At 35.7% G+C, this 20,796-nt stretch overlaps 1 protein-coding gene and 2 long non-coding RNA genes across 3 annotated transcripts; all 3 read right to left on the minus strand.

Moving 5' to 3' along the window:
* Positions 1–2,983: 2,983 nt before the first annotated feature.
* Positions 2,984–4,228, minus strand: LOC108225550 (uncharacterized). The gene is made up of 2 exons (XR_001807623.2): positions 3,950–4,228; positions 2,984–3,250 (listed from the first exon to the last, which is right to left on the minus strand). It is a non-coding gene; the product is annotated as an uncharacterized LOC108225550 (long non-coding RNA).
* A 12,588-nt stretch (positions 4,229–16,816) lies between these two features.
* On the minus strand, positions 16,817–18,061 carry LOC135147301 (uncharacterized). Its single transcript, XR_010284717.1, has 2 exons — positions 17,783–18,061; positions 16,817–17,083 (listed from the first exon to the last, which is right to left on the minus strand). It is a non-coding gene; the product is annotated as an uncharacterized LOC135147301 (long non-coding RNA).
* A 1,457-nt stretch (positions 18,062–19,518) lies between these two features.
* On the minus strand, positions 19,519–20,535 carry LOC108225967 (uncharacterized). Its single transcript, XM_017400919.1, has one exon. It carries the CDS (start codon positions 20,533–20,535, stop codon positions 19,519–19,521), a length of 1,017 nt encoding a protein of 338 aa, XP_017256408.1.
* Positions 20,536–20,796: the final 261 nt, after the last annotated feature.

Raw genomic sequence — 20,796 nt, forward strand, 5'->3', positions numbered from 1 at the left:
TCATGGGTCTGGTGATGGATCTGATGTAGCTGTGAAACAAAGTCTTCAGCAGTGGCATGGGAGCGGACTTTGCTGGGCAGTGCAAGTAAATCAAGAGGACCCCGAGGTGATAAACCATAAATCACATAGAAAGGACTAAAGCCTGTAGTACGATTCAGGAATAAAATGAGCCATCTTTGAAAAGCGATCGACAACTACATAAATAGAATCACTACCGCGCTGGGTACGGGGTAAGCCAAGGACGAAGTCCATGCTAACATCAGACCAGGGCTGTGTCGGTACTGGAAGAGGGAGATATAAACCTGCATTTGTAGAGGACCCTTTGGCAAGTTGACAAACACGACAACGGGAGACAAATTTGCTAACCTCTTTACGCATTGAAGGCCAAAAGTATGACCCTGCAAGTAATTGGAAAGTACGGTCACGCCCTACATGACCCTCATTGTGAAGCTCCTGAATGAACTTCAACCGGAGGCTGCAATCCGGAATGCATAACTGAATTCCGCGGAACAGAAATCCGTCCTCCAACACAAAATCCGTATGTTCACCTTGTTGGAGCTGTGTAAGAATATGAGAAAAATATGGGTCATCCAGGTATAACTCAAGGAACGACTCAAAGCCAGGGACATGAAAGCGGAACTCTGTTAGAAGACCATGGCGGCGACTCAAAGCATCAGCCACACGATTAGAAACACCTGCCTTATGCTTGATCACAAAAGTAAACTGCTGAAGAAAAGAAAACCAAGAAGCATGACGATGAGAGATCTTATCTTGGCTGCCGAGATGTTTAAGAGAATCATGGTCAGTATACAAAACAAATTCCCGCTGGAAGAGGTAATGGCGCCAGTGTTTCACAGCCTGGACCACCGCATAAAACTCGACATCATATGTACTAAAACGAAGTTTAGCACCAGAGAGCTTTTCACTAAAATAGGCAACAGGACGACCCGATTGGCTAAGAACAGCGCCAATTCCAGTTTTTGAAGCATCACAATGGAGCTCAAAAGGGAGTGAAAAGTCGGGCAGAATAAGAATAGGCGCAGAAGTCAGCCTATGCTTAATTTCGTGAAACGCAGCATCAGCTTCCGCAGTCCACTGAAATTTAGTCCCTTTCATGCAATCTGTGATGGGAGCCATAATACCACTGAAGTTAGAAATAAAACGCCGATAAAAGGACGCCAACCCATGAAAACTACGGACTTCAGTAATAGAGGATGGTTGGGGCCATTGTTCAATGGCTAAAATCTTACTAGGATCAACTTTAATACCCTCATGAGACACCACATAACCGAGAAACTGGATAGAAGGAGTCAAGAACTCACATTTGGCGGACGCGGCGTAAAATTTATCGCTGCGAAGAACAAGTAACACTTCACGCAAATGTTCAAGGTGCAAGGCATGATTCACACTATAAATCAAGATATCATCAAAATAAATAACGACAAACTTCCCAATAAAAGGACGAAGAGCTTGATTCATCACACGCATAAAGGTACTAGGAGCATTAGAAAGGCCGAATGGCATGACCAGCCACTCGTATAAGCCTTCGCGAGTTTTGAAGGCAGTTTTCCACTCATCTCCCATGCGAATACGAATCTGATGGTAGCCACTTTTGAGATCTAGTTTGCTAAATACAGAAGCACCGCCTAATTGGTCTAACAAATCATCTAACCGCGGAATAGGGAAACGATAACGCACTGTGATCTTATTAATAGCACGACTATCCACACACATACGCCAAGAACCATCTTTTTTTGGTGTAAGGAGGGCAGGAACAGCACAAGGACTAAGGCTTTCACGAATGTAACCTTTAGCAAGCAACTCCTCGATTTGTCTGCGTAGCTCTTCATGTTCTTTCGGACTCATGCGATAATGAGGCCGATTGGGTAAAGGAGCACCCGGAACCAAATCAATATGATGTTGAATATCGCGCAAAGGAGGCAATTCAGACGGAAGAGAATCAGGAAACACATCCACAAATTCATCTAACAACGGTTGAACTGCAGCAGGTACCGTAGCAGAAGTGTCACTAGCAATTGGGCAAGCAAATAAGACAAATACCACACCAGATTCTTCCATTGCAGCCTGAAAAGGACCACGCGACAGTAAAGTTATCGAGGGCGGAGTTTGAACCGGAGTGGTCGCTGACCCTTTGGGTTTATTCGGAACCAGAACAATTTTCTTTCCACGAAACATAAAAGAGTAAGTATTAGAGCGACCATCATGATGAACAGTATTATCATATTGCCATGGGCGGCCAAGCAAAAGATGACAAGCATCCATGGGAACCACATCACAGTATATAGCATCATGATAAGTAGGACCAACAGAAAAATTAACAAGCACACGTTTCGAAACAGTAACATCCGTACTCTGACTGAGCCAAGAGAGACGATAAGGCTTAGGATGAGGTTCCGTAGAGAGACAGAGCTTAGAAACAGCGACCTCTGAAATCACGTTTTCGCAGCTACCAGCATCAATGATGAACGTGCAAACCTTTCCACCAATGGTACAAGTCGAATGAAACAAATTATGGCGTAACCAGTCGTTATCAGGAGCCCGAGGGGTTAAAAAGCTACGCTGAAGCATCAAAAGAGGACCAACATCACCTGAAACATATTCTTCATCGACATAGTCAGCATACTCATCGTAAATGTTAGGTCCTTATATAGGTATAATTAAGCTAGAAAGGGGGGGGTTGAATAGCTTAATCACCAAATTAAAATATTTATGGCGTTTTAAAAAGTTTATCACCTTTTTAAAATCTTGTGTTGTGAGTTATAGCAGTTGTAAATGCGGAAGCTAAATGCAAAGAAAGGAAAATACCACACGAGGGATTTTTATCCTGGTTTGCGATGGCGAAACCCCTAACGGATTCGCTCACCCCTAGTCCAGTCCCCGAGCTCCTCCCCGGACTCGAGATTTTCACTATAAGAAGAAATGTACTCCTTACAGGTGGCGGAGAAGCCTTTACAAATATAAATCTTGGTACGTAACTTCCCGTTACTACCTCACTATAAATGTAAAATTACAAGACTTTATCTCGGAACGTAACTTCCCGTTACTTCCTCAAAATCTATGTATCTCCAAGAGTAGTCTTTGTACTTCTAAGCCTTTTGCCGGTCTTGGGTCTTAGGTATTAGATCTTGGATCTTTCTTCTTCCTCACGGTGCGATGACTATCAACTCCCCGTCGATATGTCAAGGACTTGGGTCTTAGAACGAAGATCACCTCACTTCACTTCACCTCACTGCAAAAGTTAGAATACAATATCTACGAAAATATCCTTTGTTTAAAAAGAGATTTGGTTCCGCAATGTCAATCCAATAACCACGGTTAATTATAATGATCAATCGATTATAACACCAATATAACAGTGGTTAGTATAACAATTTATATCTCGCGGAAAATATAAATAGTTGATTTTAATACTGAGCACGTCACGTAAGGAGGGCGCGCTACAAGTATGACTAATTAGTGTTGGGTGATATATAAGTATATAGTGCAGTTAATAATCACACCCACACACACGAGATCGAAGAATAAACAAGTAACCACGTAACTTGTTCGGTTAGTACCCCACGATAGCGGAAAGGCCCAAACGGGGTTTTTCACCAAAACAAGCAAAATCACATCCACACACACGTTCGAGAAATAAACACGTAAACCACGTAACTTATCTTAATGATATCCCCACCAAGCACAGGGCTGAAAAATGGGTGTCTCACTAAAACAAGAAGGGTATGGGAGTGATGGGAATGGGAGCACAAATTATGAGTTAGTGAGCAAGTAAAGTTAGTGCACAAAATTCCCGATAATAACGAGTGGCCAACTCGCGTATTTTGAAATCAAGAGAGCTTTAAGATGAAGAGAATGTTTTGTATAAAAGCCCTTTGAAAAATGGTCGGTTAAGACACGAATAAAATGAAGCTAAAAATAAACCACTTACACGATTTTTGCAAAAAGTTCGCCGGAAAAATTCGTCGGAGGTTCGATACAACTTTAAGTACACGAACGAATTTGGGCAGCCCTTCGGGAGGTGTAAAAGAGTGGTTAAAGAATATGCTAAGATGAACGAGGCTTGGTTGAATAAAAACAAAGCTTCGGGGTTTAAACCTTGTGTATATCGAAGTATATGATGAATCGAAGGTTTAAAAACAAAGTGAAAGAAGTGAGCACTTGAATAGACTTTGGGAGAGTGTTTGCTTCTTCAAAATCTCAGCATGTATTTGGCTATTAGCTTGAAGGAAAATGGGTGGGGGGGAGGCAAGTATTTATAGGCAAAAATAAAGTATGATGTCATGGATGTAATAAGGATGAAGTCATCCATTACATCATAAAGCAAACCTTGGTCACCAAGGTTGTCCCCTTGTCCCCCAACAACCATAAAGTGGCTTTTTGACATATAGAAATGCTGAATTCTCAGCTCCAAAAATCTTCTAGAAGTTGCACGCAAATCGAGATCACGGTAATAAATCCGTTACACTTAAATAATGTGATTTTTCGAATGTGCGAAATAAATTTCAGAAAAATTATGATAAATCTTAGAATATTGGAAAATTGCACTCTGGAAATTTTGGTGATTTTTGGTCAACCCTAACTTGGTCAAACGTTCAGTCGAAGTTTGGACAGACAGCTAGAAAACGCAGAAAAATGAAAGTTCTCGAAAAATTCCGAAACTTTTACCATGCAATAAGAATAATGTATAACTGGCTAATCTCAAGTTTCAAGTCAATTTGGCAAGAGGAAGTATTTTATTTGGATTTAAAACGATTAAATCAGCCTTTCTGATTTCGAATAAAATACGACAATTCTTTTGAAATATCCGAAGAGGGATTTAGGCCAAACTTAAAACTTGAATAAATACTTAAAATATATTCTCATAAAGATAAAATACTTTGGTGGGTTGAGAACTATTTTAAAGTATTTAAACCGATTTTCTAAGATTTAAACTGGTTTACGAAAAACCGAAACAATTCGTCTTTTAAATACTCGAGAAGACCTTTTGACGAATATTTTGATACCAAAATACTTAGAAATAAAGTGTTCATGATAAATCATGATTTTGATACATTGAAAAGCCTTTCTAAGTATTGTGAATATTTTTCTCCGAAAAAAAAAGAATTTGAGAGACCGGGAGAAAATATTCCAAAGGTATATTTAAAAATGATATTAATATTTTTCAAGACCAATATTAATATGAAGAAGATAAATCCTTGATTTAGAAAAATTAAATCATTGAAGATCAAAGGATTTATGATTTTAAAAAGATTTGAAATAATTTATTCCGAGAGATAATAAAACATTTAAGTATGGAATAAATTACTTTAAATGAAATTTTTGTTTTAATGTCACATGAGTGGTCTAAAGAATATCACACAAGGATAATCCTTTTTCGAGCTTCATGTATTTTAGTGTTGCAATAGGAAGATTAAGGAACTCATATTTTACGATTCCTCAACATGTGTATTGCATAACAGAAATATTCCTTTAATAATAAATGTATTTTTAGTACGAAGGAATATTAGGTATTTTAAAAATGACTTGCCAAAAATAACTTTTAACTTTTGATTAATCAATTAAATTAATGACCTATTTGGGAGGATTACTAAGTGAATTTAAATTTAATGTTTATCACAAATACCAAAACAAATATAAATAAATTTATATCGAAGATATCCTTTCAATCTTCCCCTTTTTGGTATTTGTCAAATAAACATAAATTTAAATTTTAAAAGTGTGTGCTTCCCCTTCGTGTATGCATGAATAAAACAATTTATTTTACACGATTAGAAGCAAGTAATCCTTTATATCTATAGTAACCATTCCTGCAAAATTTTGGTTAGTACAGATATAAATAACATTTTATTTTTGAGAATACCTTAAAATTTGAATATATTTTAGTACGTTTTAGACATCCTTTTTGACGTACTTCTCTTCCCCTTTTATTTGGGATATACCAAAAAGATACATGTGTTTTCCTTTTCCTTCAAAACAATGAGCAATACTTGCGAAAGAATATTTCTTGATTGAAGCAACAAGTAACAGTATATCCAATTTGATCTATTTGAAGTATAAACTTATAAATAGTGGAAAGATATGCTTGAAATATTTAATCTAGATATGTGCCTGTTAGTCAGTATTTCTAATTCAAGGCTGACTTATGTAATCCGTTGAACCGATAAAATAAGTTATTCTGAAAACTGTAACCTGAGATGAAATTATTTTATTGAAATAATATTAGTTTGACAAACCGAATGTTTACTTAATATTCATCAATTTCAATTTGTATCCATCCTTGATCAATCCGGTGTTATTTTATCAATATAAAAATCGAAGTGGATAATAAAATTTTTAAATCTAAAGATTTTATTCAAGTCATTCAATCGATTTAATCGAGAATAATCCAATCCATTCTTTTTCTTCCACAGATATAATAAGAGCAGAAAATTAAATGACACAAGTATTTATAAGTACGGGATGTTTTATAGATATATTCCAAAATTTATTCCTTTCTAATCAGTGTGGTTCACTGATTATAAGGAATATACATCCGTATTATTCATACATAAAGCTTGTAAAAAGCTTCCGATTTCATCACCCAAAAACAGAAACTTACACACCAGAAGTAAGTTCAACAGCAGTACATCCAGAAACACGAGCCATGCAGATCAAGGATTGGCAGCAACAAATCCAAGATCAGGAGGGAAGTCAGACAATTCAGGCAGACTAGCAAACTGATCTATAATTCCAGATTCCATTAACTCTTGTTCAACAACCACTCGAGTTACCTCATCAGCTTTAGAATCTAGGTCATCACTTTCTTTTCTTAAACCCATCTTTTCCTCAATTTCAGCAAGCCTAGCACAGACTTTTAAGTGCTGATTTTTAAGATCTTTAAAATTCTCTTTTGATTCCTTAAGCATTTTCTTTAAAATTTCAGACTCTCTAATATAGTCATGGTTGTGCAAACTGGTTGTGCTCCATGTTATAGAGCAAGGTTGGGTTGTATTGTATGTCAGGGTTAGGGTTAGGGTTTGGAAGAGGTTTGAAATCCATTTGGTGAAAAGTTAAAGTGAAAGTGAAAGTATTTTTCTGGTGTGTGTGAAAGGGACAGATGGGGGGTTATATATGGATAAAGGTGTAAGGTCTGTTTGGCTTTAGGGAATAAGGAATGAAATTAAATGTGGCAAGGAGAATAAGGCATGCAGACAGCCCGAAGTGCATGTGTGTGCATATCTAAATCAGTCCATATAATACACACATAAAGCATAGAACTTTTGAAAAGGTAGTTGAGTATAAAAGTATGCTTCCTTAAATGCATAAGGACAGTTTTGAAATGATTTGTTTTGACTTAAAGAAAATATCTGTCCTTTTTGTCTCATTTGTTTTAAAAACAGGGGGACAAGATACTGTTTATAATGACATCACTAACCCATTTTGTCAAAACCTATTTTTAGCTAGCGATAGTCCACAGCAAGCAGGTCCATTTTACAACTATATCACTTAGACAAATAATTTCATACATACATCACATAATCTGTTCAAAATTTTGTTCCATGATACCACATACACAAGCCATCCAAATATCCAGTATAAAAAGAATACATTGATCAGTCCAAATTAAAAAATCTATCTTGACAGATTATATTAGGTAATGAAAAATTGATGTAAGTTCAGAAAATTTATCCAACTATAGTTCCAGTTTAGAAAAACTCTACTTTTATCAAACAAGTTTTATTGTTCCATAAAATCCCAATTTCTCCGTTTTCTCTTTAACTTATGAAAAATTACAAGCAATCAAATGCTCAAATTACAAGCATTTACATATATATATCCATCCATATTCATCCATCCACCATTTTCAGCCTGCAAAAATTCTTGATAAAGAAGTCAGAAACTCATCAACATTAATAATGAAAGAAAAGTTTGCAATTTCAGAGAGAATAACATGGCAAATTATACTCAGTTATACAAATAGCTATCATCAGAAATATGCAATCAATGGGTTTAATGACAACAGACTTGTAATAGTGTTCACATAGATAACAACTCTCAGGATTAATCATTTAAATATTGAAATAAATGTACTAGGTTATGTAATCCATCAAGTTAGCAAGTAAGCATGGTTTATATGGAGCCAAGTAAGATTAAAAAATTTAATACAGCCAAGGTGTTAACACAGGATCATATAAAGAGGTTTTAGTCATATGATTTACACAAATAAAGTGAACTTAAAATATAAAAAATCCACATGTATTTAAACAATTTTAATACCCAATCAGTGGCAAATTACCTAGGACAAATTAATGGCAGATCATGTGACTCATATATATCCATACAAGCTTCATATTAGTATATAATGTGACAAATCATATTATACAACCAGTTTTACCATTCTTAACAGAATACAGGTAATAGCAGCTAAACGGACAGGGCAAGCATGATTTAACACAGAACAGATTTTTTTTTTTTTTTAATAACACCACAACTCAGATTCTTATCACAACATATTTTCAATATAAGAGAGCATTGGCATATAGGGACAAAAGAATCACACGTACTATACTATATGCAGATCGATACATGCATAACAGATTAATATAGAGCTCAACCAGGATTAATAACCAAATCATCAAAATCAGCTTAATCAAGATTCCGAGCAAGCAATTTAACAAGTCAGAGCAAACAATTAAAATATCACCAGCATATATAAACACTTCAGCAGCCAAGACATGGAACACAGCCACATATTCTTGTATAAAGCACATGGATTCAAGGCATAGACTCAACCAGCAGCCAATCTCACCAAACAGATCTCACCACAACCATATACAATAATTACGAAATATGTATATGCATGAAAATATAGAGCGTCTTAGGCCGTTAGAGCCCCTCACCAGGTCCAAGGCATTGAAACTCTTGGATCCTTACCTAAACCCAGTGAATCAGTTTAGATGGAGGTTCTGAAATCTTGACTCAGCCTCCTGGAGAGATGATTTGTGCGCTCATCAGGACACCAAAAACTCGACATCAGCTTGAGATCGAGTTAGGGTATTCAAACCCTTACTCTCAAATGCGATTAGATCGCCCTCAAAACTGATGCGAGGCATCGCCGAGCCATGACATGCCAAAAATCAGACCCCTTTGCTCATCGCAGACTAAGGTTTCAAAACCCCTAATTGAGTCATCTGCAACATAGAGGGTTAGACGAAAAACAAATTCAAATCTACTCTTATTCTTGGCGAAACACATCAGACCACTCGAGTTCGAGTTGGGGTATGAGAAACCCTAACTCTCAAAAGCGATTTAACGCACTCGAGGGGTGCACAGAGTCTCGATTCAACTGAATGGGTACGAAACACAACATCGTTGCCTTAGGGTTTAGAAACCCTAACATCAAGAACCTGCAAAAACAATGAAATTAGTTCAACTAAACTCCGTAGCCTCCGATTCAGCACATCCTGCACAAAAGGGCTCGAAAAGTCGTTAGTTTCGACTTAAAGTTCAAAAACCCTAAAATCAGGGTTTCGTGAAATCAACAACCGAGATATATATATATATGTATACAGATGTCTGGCTTCGATTAATCTCGCCGAAAATGATGATTTCGACAAGAGTATGTATCGAAAACCAATCGATTTTACCCAATCCATCAAGAACACAAAGAGTTTAAATCAAAAACTCGAGATAAAAACTCAAGAAAGATGAAGTGTAGATGCTTGATTTTGTAAAAGAGATTTAAAAGGGACGAAGGCAATCGCCGGAGTAAGAGAGGCGAGATGTTTCGAGAGAGAGGCGGAGAGAAACATAGGAGAGGCTAGGTTTTTTTTGTGAACAGTCCGTGACACTGTTTATATATATATAAATACTTGCGAACGGTTAAGATTAGAGCTGTAGGTAATCAACGGTTCAGATGGATTAGGGTTGGCAGAATGGGCCAATTATAATATTTGGACAAAAATTTGGGCTGAGTGTTTTCAGTTTGTAAAACAAAATACTGAGCTTGCTTTTTGAATTTCTCTGAAACATGAATTTTGATTTTAAGACTAGTCCAAGCCCAACCGGAAAAACTAGATTTAAAATATCAATAATAAATTATTCTTTTCAGCTAATATTTCATCCATATTAAAAAATAAAGATTTAGAAATTTAATGGATAAAATATCATAAAGAGTAATCGAGTAAAATAATATTATTCCTAATACCTAAAAACATGATATATGAGAAGGATTAATATTTTGTTATAATACAGATTTATCCAATTTGCAAAATAATATATCTAAGATATTATTGGATAAATTTGCTGGCAAATAATATTAATCATATTTCCAATTATTCCACTCATAAATAATATTTATCCTCTAAATAAAAAATAATACACGGATAAATATATTTATAAAATATGGTATCATGAATTTAAAGTGAATCTAGTAAGTGAATATTTTGGCAAAAGATAATTCTTTTATAAATAGAATATATGCCATAAAAATAGTATCTTAAAAATATTTTTGAATGACCAAAAATATTCGCTCGCCCAAGAAAGATTATCAATACTTATAGAATTTTTCAAATGATAACTTCAATGAAAATCCGATCAGTAAATTTCTTTACTGACAAATCTGAATTTTCAGAGTACACACAAGCAAATCCGATTGATAATATTTCTTACACGTAAGATGACTATAGATATGATAAATATTCTACCAAGAATATTAAATTTAATTATTAGGCCAAAATATTACTTGGAGGGTTCCAGCATTCCTAAATCCAGTCGGAGTTTAGCGAATCTTGCCGAACTCAACGGCTTTGTAAAAATGTCTGCGATGTTATATTCAGTTTCAATATGAGTCATTTTTATGTCGCCTTTATTGACATGATCACGTAAGAAGTGATGTCTTATATCTATATGCTTAGATCTTGAATGTAACACGGGATTTTTACTTAAATCAATTGCACTCGTGTTATCGCATAAAATAGATATAACATCAAATTTAACATTATAATCCGCTAATGTTTGCTTCATCCATAATATTTGTGCACAACATTTTGCTGCGGCAATATATTCAGCTTCAGTGGTAGAAATAGATACAGAATTTTGTTTCTTTGAAAACCACGAAACTAAACATCCACCAAGAAATTGACACGTACCACTAGTACTTTTCCTATCAACCAAATGTCCGGCATAATCCGAATCAGAAAAACATACTAGATCAAAAGGTACTCCTTTAGGATACCAAAGGCCAAGATCAACAGTGCCTTTTAAGTATCGTAAAATTCTTTTAACAACAGATAAGTGAGATTCCTTTGGCGCAACTTGAAATCTAGCACACTTACAAACACTATATTGAATATCGGGTCTACTAGCAGTAATATATAGCAAACTTCCAATCATTCCCCGATATTTCTTAGTGTCGACAGGAATCCCTTTTGGATCTTCTGTTAATTTATCGGAAGTAGACATAGGAGATGATATGGGTCTAGCATTTTCCATTTCAAATTTCTTGAGCATTTCTTTGCAATACTTAGATTGAGAAATATGAATGCCCTCATTGGATTGCCTAATTTGCAAACCCAAAAAGAAATTTAATTCACCCATCATACTCATCTCGAATTCTTTACTCATATTTTCAGAGAATTCTTTACATAGATCATTATTTGTTGATCCAAAAATAATGTCATCTACGTAAATTTGGACAAGTAACATATCATCTTTTTCTTGTCGCGTGAATAGAGTCTTATCGGCCGTTCCCATTTTAAAATTATTCTCTAGTAGGAACTTACTAAGCCTTTCATACCAAGCTCTCGGAGCTTGTTTTAATCCGTATAAAGCCTTATATAGCTTGTATACATACTCGGGATTAGTTGCATCTTCAAAACCGGGAGGTTGCTTAACATAAACTTCTTCTTCTAGTATCCCGTTTAAGAATACAGATTTAACATCCATTTGATATACTTTGAAATCCTTATGACATGCAAAAGCTAAAAACATACGAATAGACTCGATTCTAGCTACGGGTGCATAAGTTTCATCAAAATCAATACCTTCCATTTGAGTATATCCTTGAGCCACTAAACGTGCTTTGTTTCGAACAACCGTTCCATTCTCATCTAATTTATTTCTAAATACCCATTTAGTTCCAATTATGGAGGTGTTTTCGGGTAGTGGAACGAGTTCCCATACTTTGCTACGAGAGAATTGTGTTAATTCATCTTGCATTGCGGATATCCAATCCTCGTCAAGTAAAGCCTCTTTAGCAGTTTTAGGCTCAATTTGCGAAAGAAAACTAAGATGATTTACAACATTTTGAACTTGTGACCGAGTTTGAACTCCTTTAGTCAAATCCCCTAAAACATTATCCAAAGGATGACTTCTAATAATCGGAATTTCCTTAGGAAGTTCTTCAACGGTTTGTAACAATTCTAATGGATTATTAGGAGGGGAAATTCCTATATCCATATTTTCGAATTGTCGGATAACATCTTCGACACCATTTTGTTCGGCATCTTCTTTATCCACAAGATCAATATACTTCGAGGGTGGTTTTGATTCATCAAAAGCAACATTCATAGATTCTTCCACCACAAGAGTTTTAAGATTAAATACACGATATGCTTTACTATTGGTAGAGTAACCAAGAAATATGCCTTCGTTTGATTTAGGATCAAACTTTGTAAGGTATTCTTTAGAATTTAAAATAAAGCATTTGCTCCCAAAAACTCTAAAATAACTAACTTTAGGAGTTTTACCATAATACAATTCATAGGGAGTCTTTTGAGTCATAGGACGTAATAATACTCGATTTAAGATATGACAAGCGGTAGACATAGCTTCGGCCCAAAAATATTTAGGACGACGATATTCATTAAGCATAGTACTTACCATTTCTTGTAGAGTCCTATTTTTCCTTTCTACAACTCCATTAGATTGAGGAGTATAAGGTGCAGAAAAGTTATGTGTAATTCCATTTGACTCACAAAACGTAGTAAAACTAGAATTCTCAAATTCTTTACCATGGTCAGTCCTTATATAGACAATGGTATTATTTTGTTGGTTTTGAATCTTTTTGCATAAAGAAGAGAATGATTCAAAAGCATCGCTTTTAGCTTTGAGAAATTCTGTCCACGTAAATCGTGAAAAATCATCAACAATGACCAAGGTATATGAACAACCTCCAAGACTTTGTACCGGAACCGGTCCAATTAAATCCATATGTAATAGCTCGAGAGGTCTAGAAGTAGATACCATAAACTTAGCTTTGTGAGATGCTCGAATTTGCTTTCCTATTTCACAAGCTTCACAAATATGATCCTTTTTAAAGTTTAACTTTGGTATACCCCTAACATGATCATTAGATGAAATACTTTTAATTAATTTCATATTCGCATGTCCTAATCTACGATGCCACAACCATGGATCATCAAGAGTAGAAAATAGACACACATTAGAATGTTTGCTAATATCACATGTGTAAACATTTTTGCTACGGGGACATGTAAGCATTGATTTTCCATCCTTGTTGAGAATAGAACAATGGGTTGGATAGAAAATTACCTTATATCCATTATCACAAAGTTGACTAATGGAGAGAAGATTATACTTAAGTCCCGTAACTAGTTGTACATTAGCAATCTTGAAATGTTCATTACCAATATCTCCAATACCAATGATACTACCCTTGCTACTATCTCCAAACGTGACACTTCCAGCGGTAACCTTTCTAATACCATTCAAGAGAGACTTATTACCGGTCATGTGTCTTGAACAGCCACTATCAAGGTACCACATATCATGCTTAGTAACAAGGCATACCTACAAAACAAATCAATTAAATTTATAGGTACCCTTCCGTCTTAAGGGTCCTCGGGTTAGAGTATCATTAAAAGCATTTGAGTTTGCATGATAGAAACTAGGCATAGCATGATCATGATTAGGCACATAGTAGTTTCTAGATGCAGTATTCCTAGAATAGTCATAGTATCTTGTGTTTCTTGAAGGAGTATTTCTTTGAGAATTTACACCTTGATACAAATTATTTCTATCATTTGGATAATACATGGTATTTTGTGAATAGAAATGTTGACTAGGAATAGAACGACTTCTAGAAGTTTGTCCATTTGAATTATACCTTGTATTTCTATGTTGATACGAAATAGGTTGTTGAACATAACTAAACCGTGGTTGTCTTTGAGTGTTATCAACGTTTTTATTTCTCACTTTTTGATCAACCTTATGATATGGTTTTGTTCCTTTACGAACCCATACATACTTCCCCTTAATCTCACCATTCTTGATTCTACAATATTCAACCGTATGTCCATCTTTATTGCAATATGAACATTTATATCTAGGTGAAGCGGGAACAAAGGTAGTTCGTTTCTTATCTTGCACAAACTTTTTAGGTTCAGCATTTTTATCATATCCTAATCCTTCATGATTATATGATATCTTAGAATGTACCATTCTATCTAACATCTTATTACCCTTAGTGAACCTTTGAACTACAACTTCAAGATTTTCATTTTCCTTGATCAAGACATTTAATTTATCATTAAGAATCCTTTCTTGATCTAAAACATGAGCTAAAATCTTGGAGTGTTCATCCTTCAACTTTTGAGTTTCTAACTCAAATATCTTGTCTTTTTCTTTCAAGGCATGAACTAATTCAAGGTTATCTTTTTGAGAAACCGAAGTTGATTTTTCTTGAGTTAATGACTCATTTTGGATTTTCAAATTCAACAAGTCAATATGAAGCTTAGTATTATCTCCATTTAATTGTAGCTTCTCATTTTCTAATTCCTCGGTTTGTAGAACTAAGGAAACGTTTTCAACTTCCAATCTCATAATAATATCTTTACTCTTATTATGCTCATTTTTCAAGATATCATTTTGTTCACAAAGAGATGAGATTTCTTCCTCATTTTTAAGATTTAAATCCTTAATCCGAGATAACTCTTCTTCTTGAGTTTTATTCAACTTTTCAATGTTTTCCTTCTCGGACCATAGTGAGAGAGTACGTTGATTAGCACTACTACTTATTTTATTTATTTCAACCACCAAATCAATCAAATCACTTTTACTTAAATCCAATAAATGCAATGAAGATTCACTAAAGAGATGTAAGTTATGTAAAACTTTAGATCGAGAACTTACCTCATCATTTGAAGTGGAGACATCCGATGACGAAGAATCATCCTCGAGAGCCATCAAGCACAAGTTGACCACTTCTTCATTAGTTTCCGAGATCTCTTCATCTTCACTTAAATCCCAACCATTTTCGGCCACGAGAATCCTTCCTTTAGAAAGTTTAGGACATTCCCGTTTAAAGTGACCGGGTTGCTTACACTCGAAACACACATCCTGTGCTTCCTCCGGATTTTGTTCTTTTGGTTTAGGAGGAGTGTAAGTATGGGTGTTATTTGCATGATTATAAGCGTTAGGGCTTTGATTGACTTTGCCTTTGTTATAGCCCGTAGTAGGATAATTACTCTTATAATTTGGAGTATAGTTTTGAGAGTAATTAGGCCTTCCATTAGAGTTAAAAACTCTTTGTTGATTATTCGATTTAAGGAAGCCTTTTCCATACCTTTGAGCTTTACTTTGAAGTACACAACGAAGTTGTCTCGTTAAGAGAGCGATCTCGCTTTCATCTAGATTTTGGAGTTCTTCATTCAACTCCTCGTCGTTTTCATCCTCATCGATTAATATGGACTTTAAAGCCATATTTTTCTTTTTGTCTTCCACTTTAGGAACGACAATATCCGGAACATTATCTTCTTCGTAAGCACGAAGATTTCCGAATAAGTTATCGATGTGGTAATCATTGAGATTGTGCATCTCTTTGATAGTTGTAACTTTAACTTTCCAACTCGGAGGTAAAGATTTAAGAACCCTACGATTCTTCTCATTTCGAGTATAGTTCTTTCCGAGTTGGGCTAATTCATCGACTATACGAGTAAATCTTGTTTCCATGTCGATGATATTTTCTCCATCTTGGAGTTTGAAGTTCTCGTATTCTTGGATCAAAGTATCCATTCGAGAATCTTTTATGTCGGTAGTTCCTTCATAGGTTACTACTAACTTGTTCCACATTTCTTGTGCGGACTTGCAATTGTTTACTCGTTTATATTCTTTTTCTGCAAGTGCACTTGTGAGAACCATTTCCGCTTTAGCGGCGATATTCATTCTATCTTCCTCATCGTGAGTATATTCACTTACTTTCTTTTCGATAGTAATATCGTCGACTATTTTAGTCGGAATAATTGTACCATCTTCTATGGCCATCCAAACTTTGACACCTTGACTTCTAGCATAAATGCGAAATCTTGTTTTCCATGTGGCAAAGTTCGTGCCATCAAATAAAGGAGGTCTAGAATTTGAGAGACCCTCACTACAACCGATGGCATTAATATAAGCCATATCGGATCTACTTTTTGTAGTGCTTAAAAATCAAATAGCACAAATAAAAGCAACTGCTCTGATACCAATTGTTAGGTCCTTATATAGGTATAATTAAGCTAGAAAGGGGGGGTTGAATAGCTTAATCACCAAATTAAAATATTTATGGCGTTTTAAAAAGTTTATCACCTTTTTAAAATCTTGTGTTGTGAGTTATAGCAGTTGTAAATGCGGAAGCTAAATGCAAAGAAAGGAAAATACCACACGAGGGATTTTTATCCTGGTTTGCGATGGCGAAACCCCTAACGGATTCGCTCACCCCTAGTCCAGTCCCCGAGCTCCTCCCCGGACTCGAGATTTTCACTATAAGAAGAAATGTACTCCTTACAGGTGGCGGAGAAGCCTTTACAAATATAAATCTTGGTACGTAACTTCCCGTTACTACCTCACTATAAATGTAAAATTACAAGACTTTATCTCGGAACGTAACTTCCCGTTACTTCCTCAAAATCTATGTATCTCCAAGAGTAGTCTTTGTACTTCTAAGCCTTTTGCCGGTCTTGGGTCTTAGGTATTAGATCTTGGATCTTTCTTCTTCCTCACGGTGCGATGACTATCAACTCCCCGTCGATATGTCAAGGACTTGGGTCTTAGAACGAAGATCACCTCACTTCACTTCACCTCACTGCAAAAGTTAGAATACAATATCTACGAAAATATCCTTTGTTTAAAAAGAGATTTGGTTCCGCAATGTCAATCCATTAACCACGGTTAATTATAATGATCAATCGATTATAACACCAATATAACAGTGGTTAGTATAACAATTTATATCTCGCGGAAAATATAAATAGTTGATTTTAATACTGAGCACGTCACGTAAGGAGGGCGCGCTACAAGTATGACTAATTAGTGTTGGGTGATATATAAGTATATAGTGCAGTTAATAATCACACCCACACACACGAGATCGAAGAATAAACAAGTAACCACGTAACTTGTTCGGTTAGTACCCCACGATAGCGGAAAGGCCCAAACGGGGTTTTTCACCAAAACAAGCAAAATCACATCCACACACACGTTCGAGAAATAAACACGTAAACCACGTAACTTATCTTAATGATATCCCCACCAAGCACAGGGCTGAAAAATGGGTGTCTCACTAAAACAAGAAGGGTATGGGAGTGATGGGAATGGGAGCACAAATTATGAGTTAGTGAGCAAGTAAAGTTAGTGCACAAAATTCCCGATAATAACGAGTGGCCAACTCGCGTATTTTGAAATCAAGAGAGCTTTAAGATGAAGAGAATGTTTTGTATAAAAGCCCTTTGAAAAATGGTCGGTTAAGACACGAATAAAATGAAGCTAAAAATAAACCACTTACACGATTTTTGCAAAAAGTTCGCCGGAAAAATTCGTCGGAGGTTCGATACAACTTTAAGTACACGAACGAATTTGGGCAGCCCTTCGGGAGGTGTAAAAGAGTGGTTAAAGAATATGCTAAGATGAACGAGGCTTGGTTGAATAAAAACAAAGCTTCGGGGTTTAAACCTTGTGTATATCGAAGTATATGATGAATCGAAGGTTTAAAAACAAAGTGAAAGAAGTGAGCACTTGAATAGACTTTGGGAGAGTGTTTGCTTCTTCAAAATCTCAGCATGTATTTGGCTATTAGCTTGAAGGAAAATGGGTGGGGGGAGGCAAGTATTTATAGGCAAAAATAAAGTATGATGTCATGGATGACATAATAAGGATGAAGTCATCCATTACATCATAAAGCAAACCTTGGTCACCAAGGTTGTCCCCTTGTCCCCCAACAACCATAAAGTGGCTTTTTGACATATAGAAATGCTGAATTCTCAGCTCCAAAAATCTTCTAGAAGTTGCACGCAAATCGAGATAACGGTAATAAATCCGTTACACTTAAATAATGTGATTTTTCGAATGTGCGAAATAAATTTCAGAAAAATTATGATAAATCTTAGAATATTGGAAAATTGCACTCTGGAAATTTTGGTGATTTTTGGTCAACCCTAACTTGGTCAAACGTTCAGTCGAAGTTCGGACAGACAGCTAGAAAACGCAGAAAAATGAAAGTTCTCGAAAAATTCCGAAACTTTTACCATGCAATAAGAATGATGTATAACTGGCTAATCTCAAGTTTCAAGTCAATTTGGCAAGAGGAAGTATTTTATTTGGATTTAAAACGATTAAATCAGCCTTTCTGATTTCGAATAAAATACGACAATTCTTTTGAAATATCCGAAGAGGGATTTAGGCCAAAATTAAAACTTGAATAAATACTTAAAATATATTCTCATAAAGATAAAATACTTTGGTGGGTTGAGAACTATTTTAAAGTATTTAAACCGATTTTCTAAGATTTAAACTGGTTTACGAAAAACCGAAACAATTCGTCTTTTAAATACTCGAGAAGACCTTTTGACGAATATTTTGATACCAAAATACTTAGAAATAAAGTGTTCATGATAAATCATGATTTTGATACATTGAAAAGCCTTTCTAAGTATTGTGAATATTTTTCTCCGAAAAATAAAGAATTTGAGAGACCGGGAGAAAATATTCCAAAGGTATATTTAAAAATGATATTAATATTTTTCAAGACCAATATTAATATGAAGAAGATAAATCCTTGATTTAGAAAAATTAAATCATTGAAGATCAAAGGATTTATGATTTTAAAAAGATTTGAAATAATTTATTCCGAGAGATAATAAAACATTTAAGTATGGAATAAATTACTTTAAATGAAATTTTTGTTTTAATGTCACATGAGTGGTCTAAAGAATATCACACAAGGATAATCCTTTTTCGAGCTTCATGTATTTTAGTGTTGCAATAGGAAGATTAAGGAACTCATATTTTACGATTCCTCAACATGTGTATTGCATAACAGAAATATTCCTTTAATAATAAATGTATTTTTAGTACGAAGGAATATTAGGTATTTTAAAAATGACTTGCCAAAAATAACTTTTAACTTTTGATTAATCAATTAAATTAATGACCTATTTGGGAGGATTACTAAGTGAATTTAAATTTAATGTTTATCACAAATACCAAAACAAATATAAATAAATTTATATCGAAGATATCCTTTCAGTAAACAGGGGGTAATTCTGTAGTTGGTGCAAGTTCAGATTCGGTGGGTTCCGTTAGGAGGCCACGCGAGGCAGATTTTGGGTTTCGACAATCTGATTGTCTATGACCAATTTCACCACAATTAAAACAACGTAAACCACCACTCGTACGTCCTAGAGGAGCACGAGGAGGTGCAGGGGTTTGTGGGTCAGACGGAGGACGAGAAGGGTGTGCAGAGGAGCCTGTGGATCCTATTAGATCAGAGGTTTGGCGAAAAGCGCCAGGGACACGCCTATTCAACTGTTTTTCTGCCTGGGAAGCACGTTGATGCGCTTCAGCCACTGTCAGTGGATCAAACATGTTGAGGACTTCTTGTAATGGGAGACGAAGACCACCAATATAGCGAGAAACCAACTGAACAGGGGTTTCATTGAGATCAGTACGAGCAAGAAGCTCATAGAAAGATGCTGAATAATCATCGACAGTACGAGTGCCTTGACGAAGATTCTGAAAGCGCTGGTATAATTCTCTCTCAAAATTGTAAGGTAAGAACGCAGATCTAGCATGTTTCTTGAACTTTTCCCAATTTGAAATCTTTGCTTTACCACTACGAGTACGAGTTTGTTTTAACTGCTGCCACCAAGCCTGGGCACGACCGCGCAAACGAATCGCGACTAGAGACACACAGCGATCATCAGGAACATTCTTGAAATCCAGAATTTCGTCAACCTGGGAAAGCCAATCAACAAACTCTTCGGGCTTAAGACTACCATCAAAGGTCGGAATCTCTACTTTGAAACTCTGCTCCCAACGATTATTGGGACGTTCGGGAGACCGATTTCGGAAAGCACCAAACGGGTTCTCATCCGTGGCAACAACATCATCATCTAGGCGGTTTGTTTGGTCCAATTCATTCATCCGTTGAGTCAATAAATCGACCTGTCGCTGAAGATCAGCGTTAATCCTGCGAAGGGCAGCATCATCCAGGGGAGCATCATCAACACCGGTTTGACCCAAACGACGACGGGGCGGCATAACTCAGGATCGGTCTGAATCTGATACCACTCTGATGCAGCGTACGTGGACAAACAGGCCAACTGTTATCAAGATTCGTTGATTCTAATAAATACCGAAAATTGACAGCTTTGAGGAAACCTCGATTTCTTTTATTATATCCCAAAAAAACTGATCACAAAACATCAAAAGAGTCTTTAAATACCCAAACCCTAATTTCCAGAAGGATAATAATTTATGAAACGACGTCCTAAAATTTTAAAACATTACAAAAACAACCCA

The sequence above is a fragment of the Daucus carota genome, chromosome 6 (genome assembly GCF_001625215.2).
Source record: "Daucus carota subsp. sativus chromosome 6, DH1 v3.0, whole genome shotgun sequence".
Lineage (NCBI taxonomy): Eukaryota > Viridiplantae > Streptophyta > Magnoliopsida > Apiales > Apiaceae > Daucus > Daucus carota.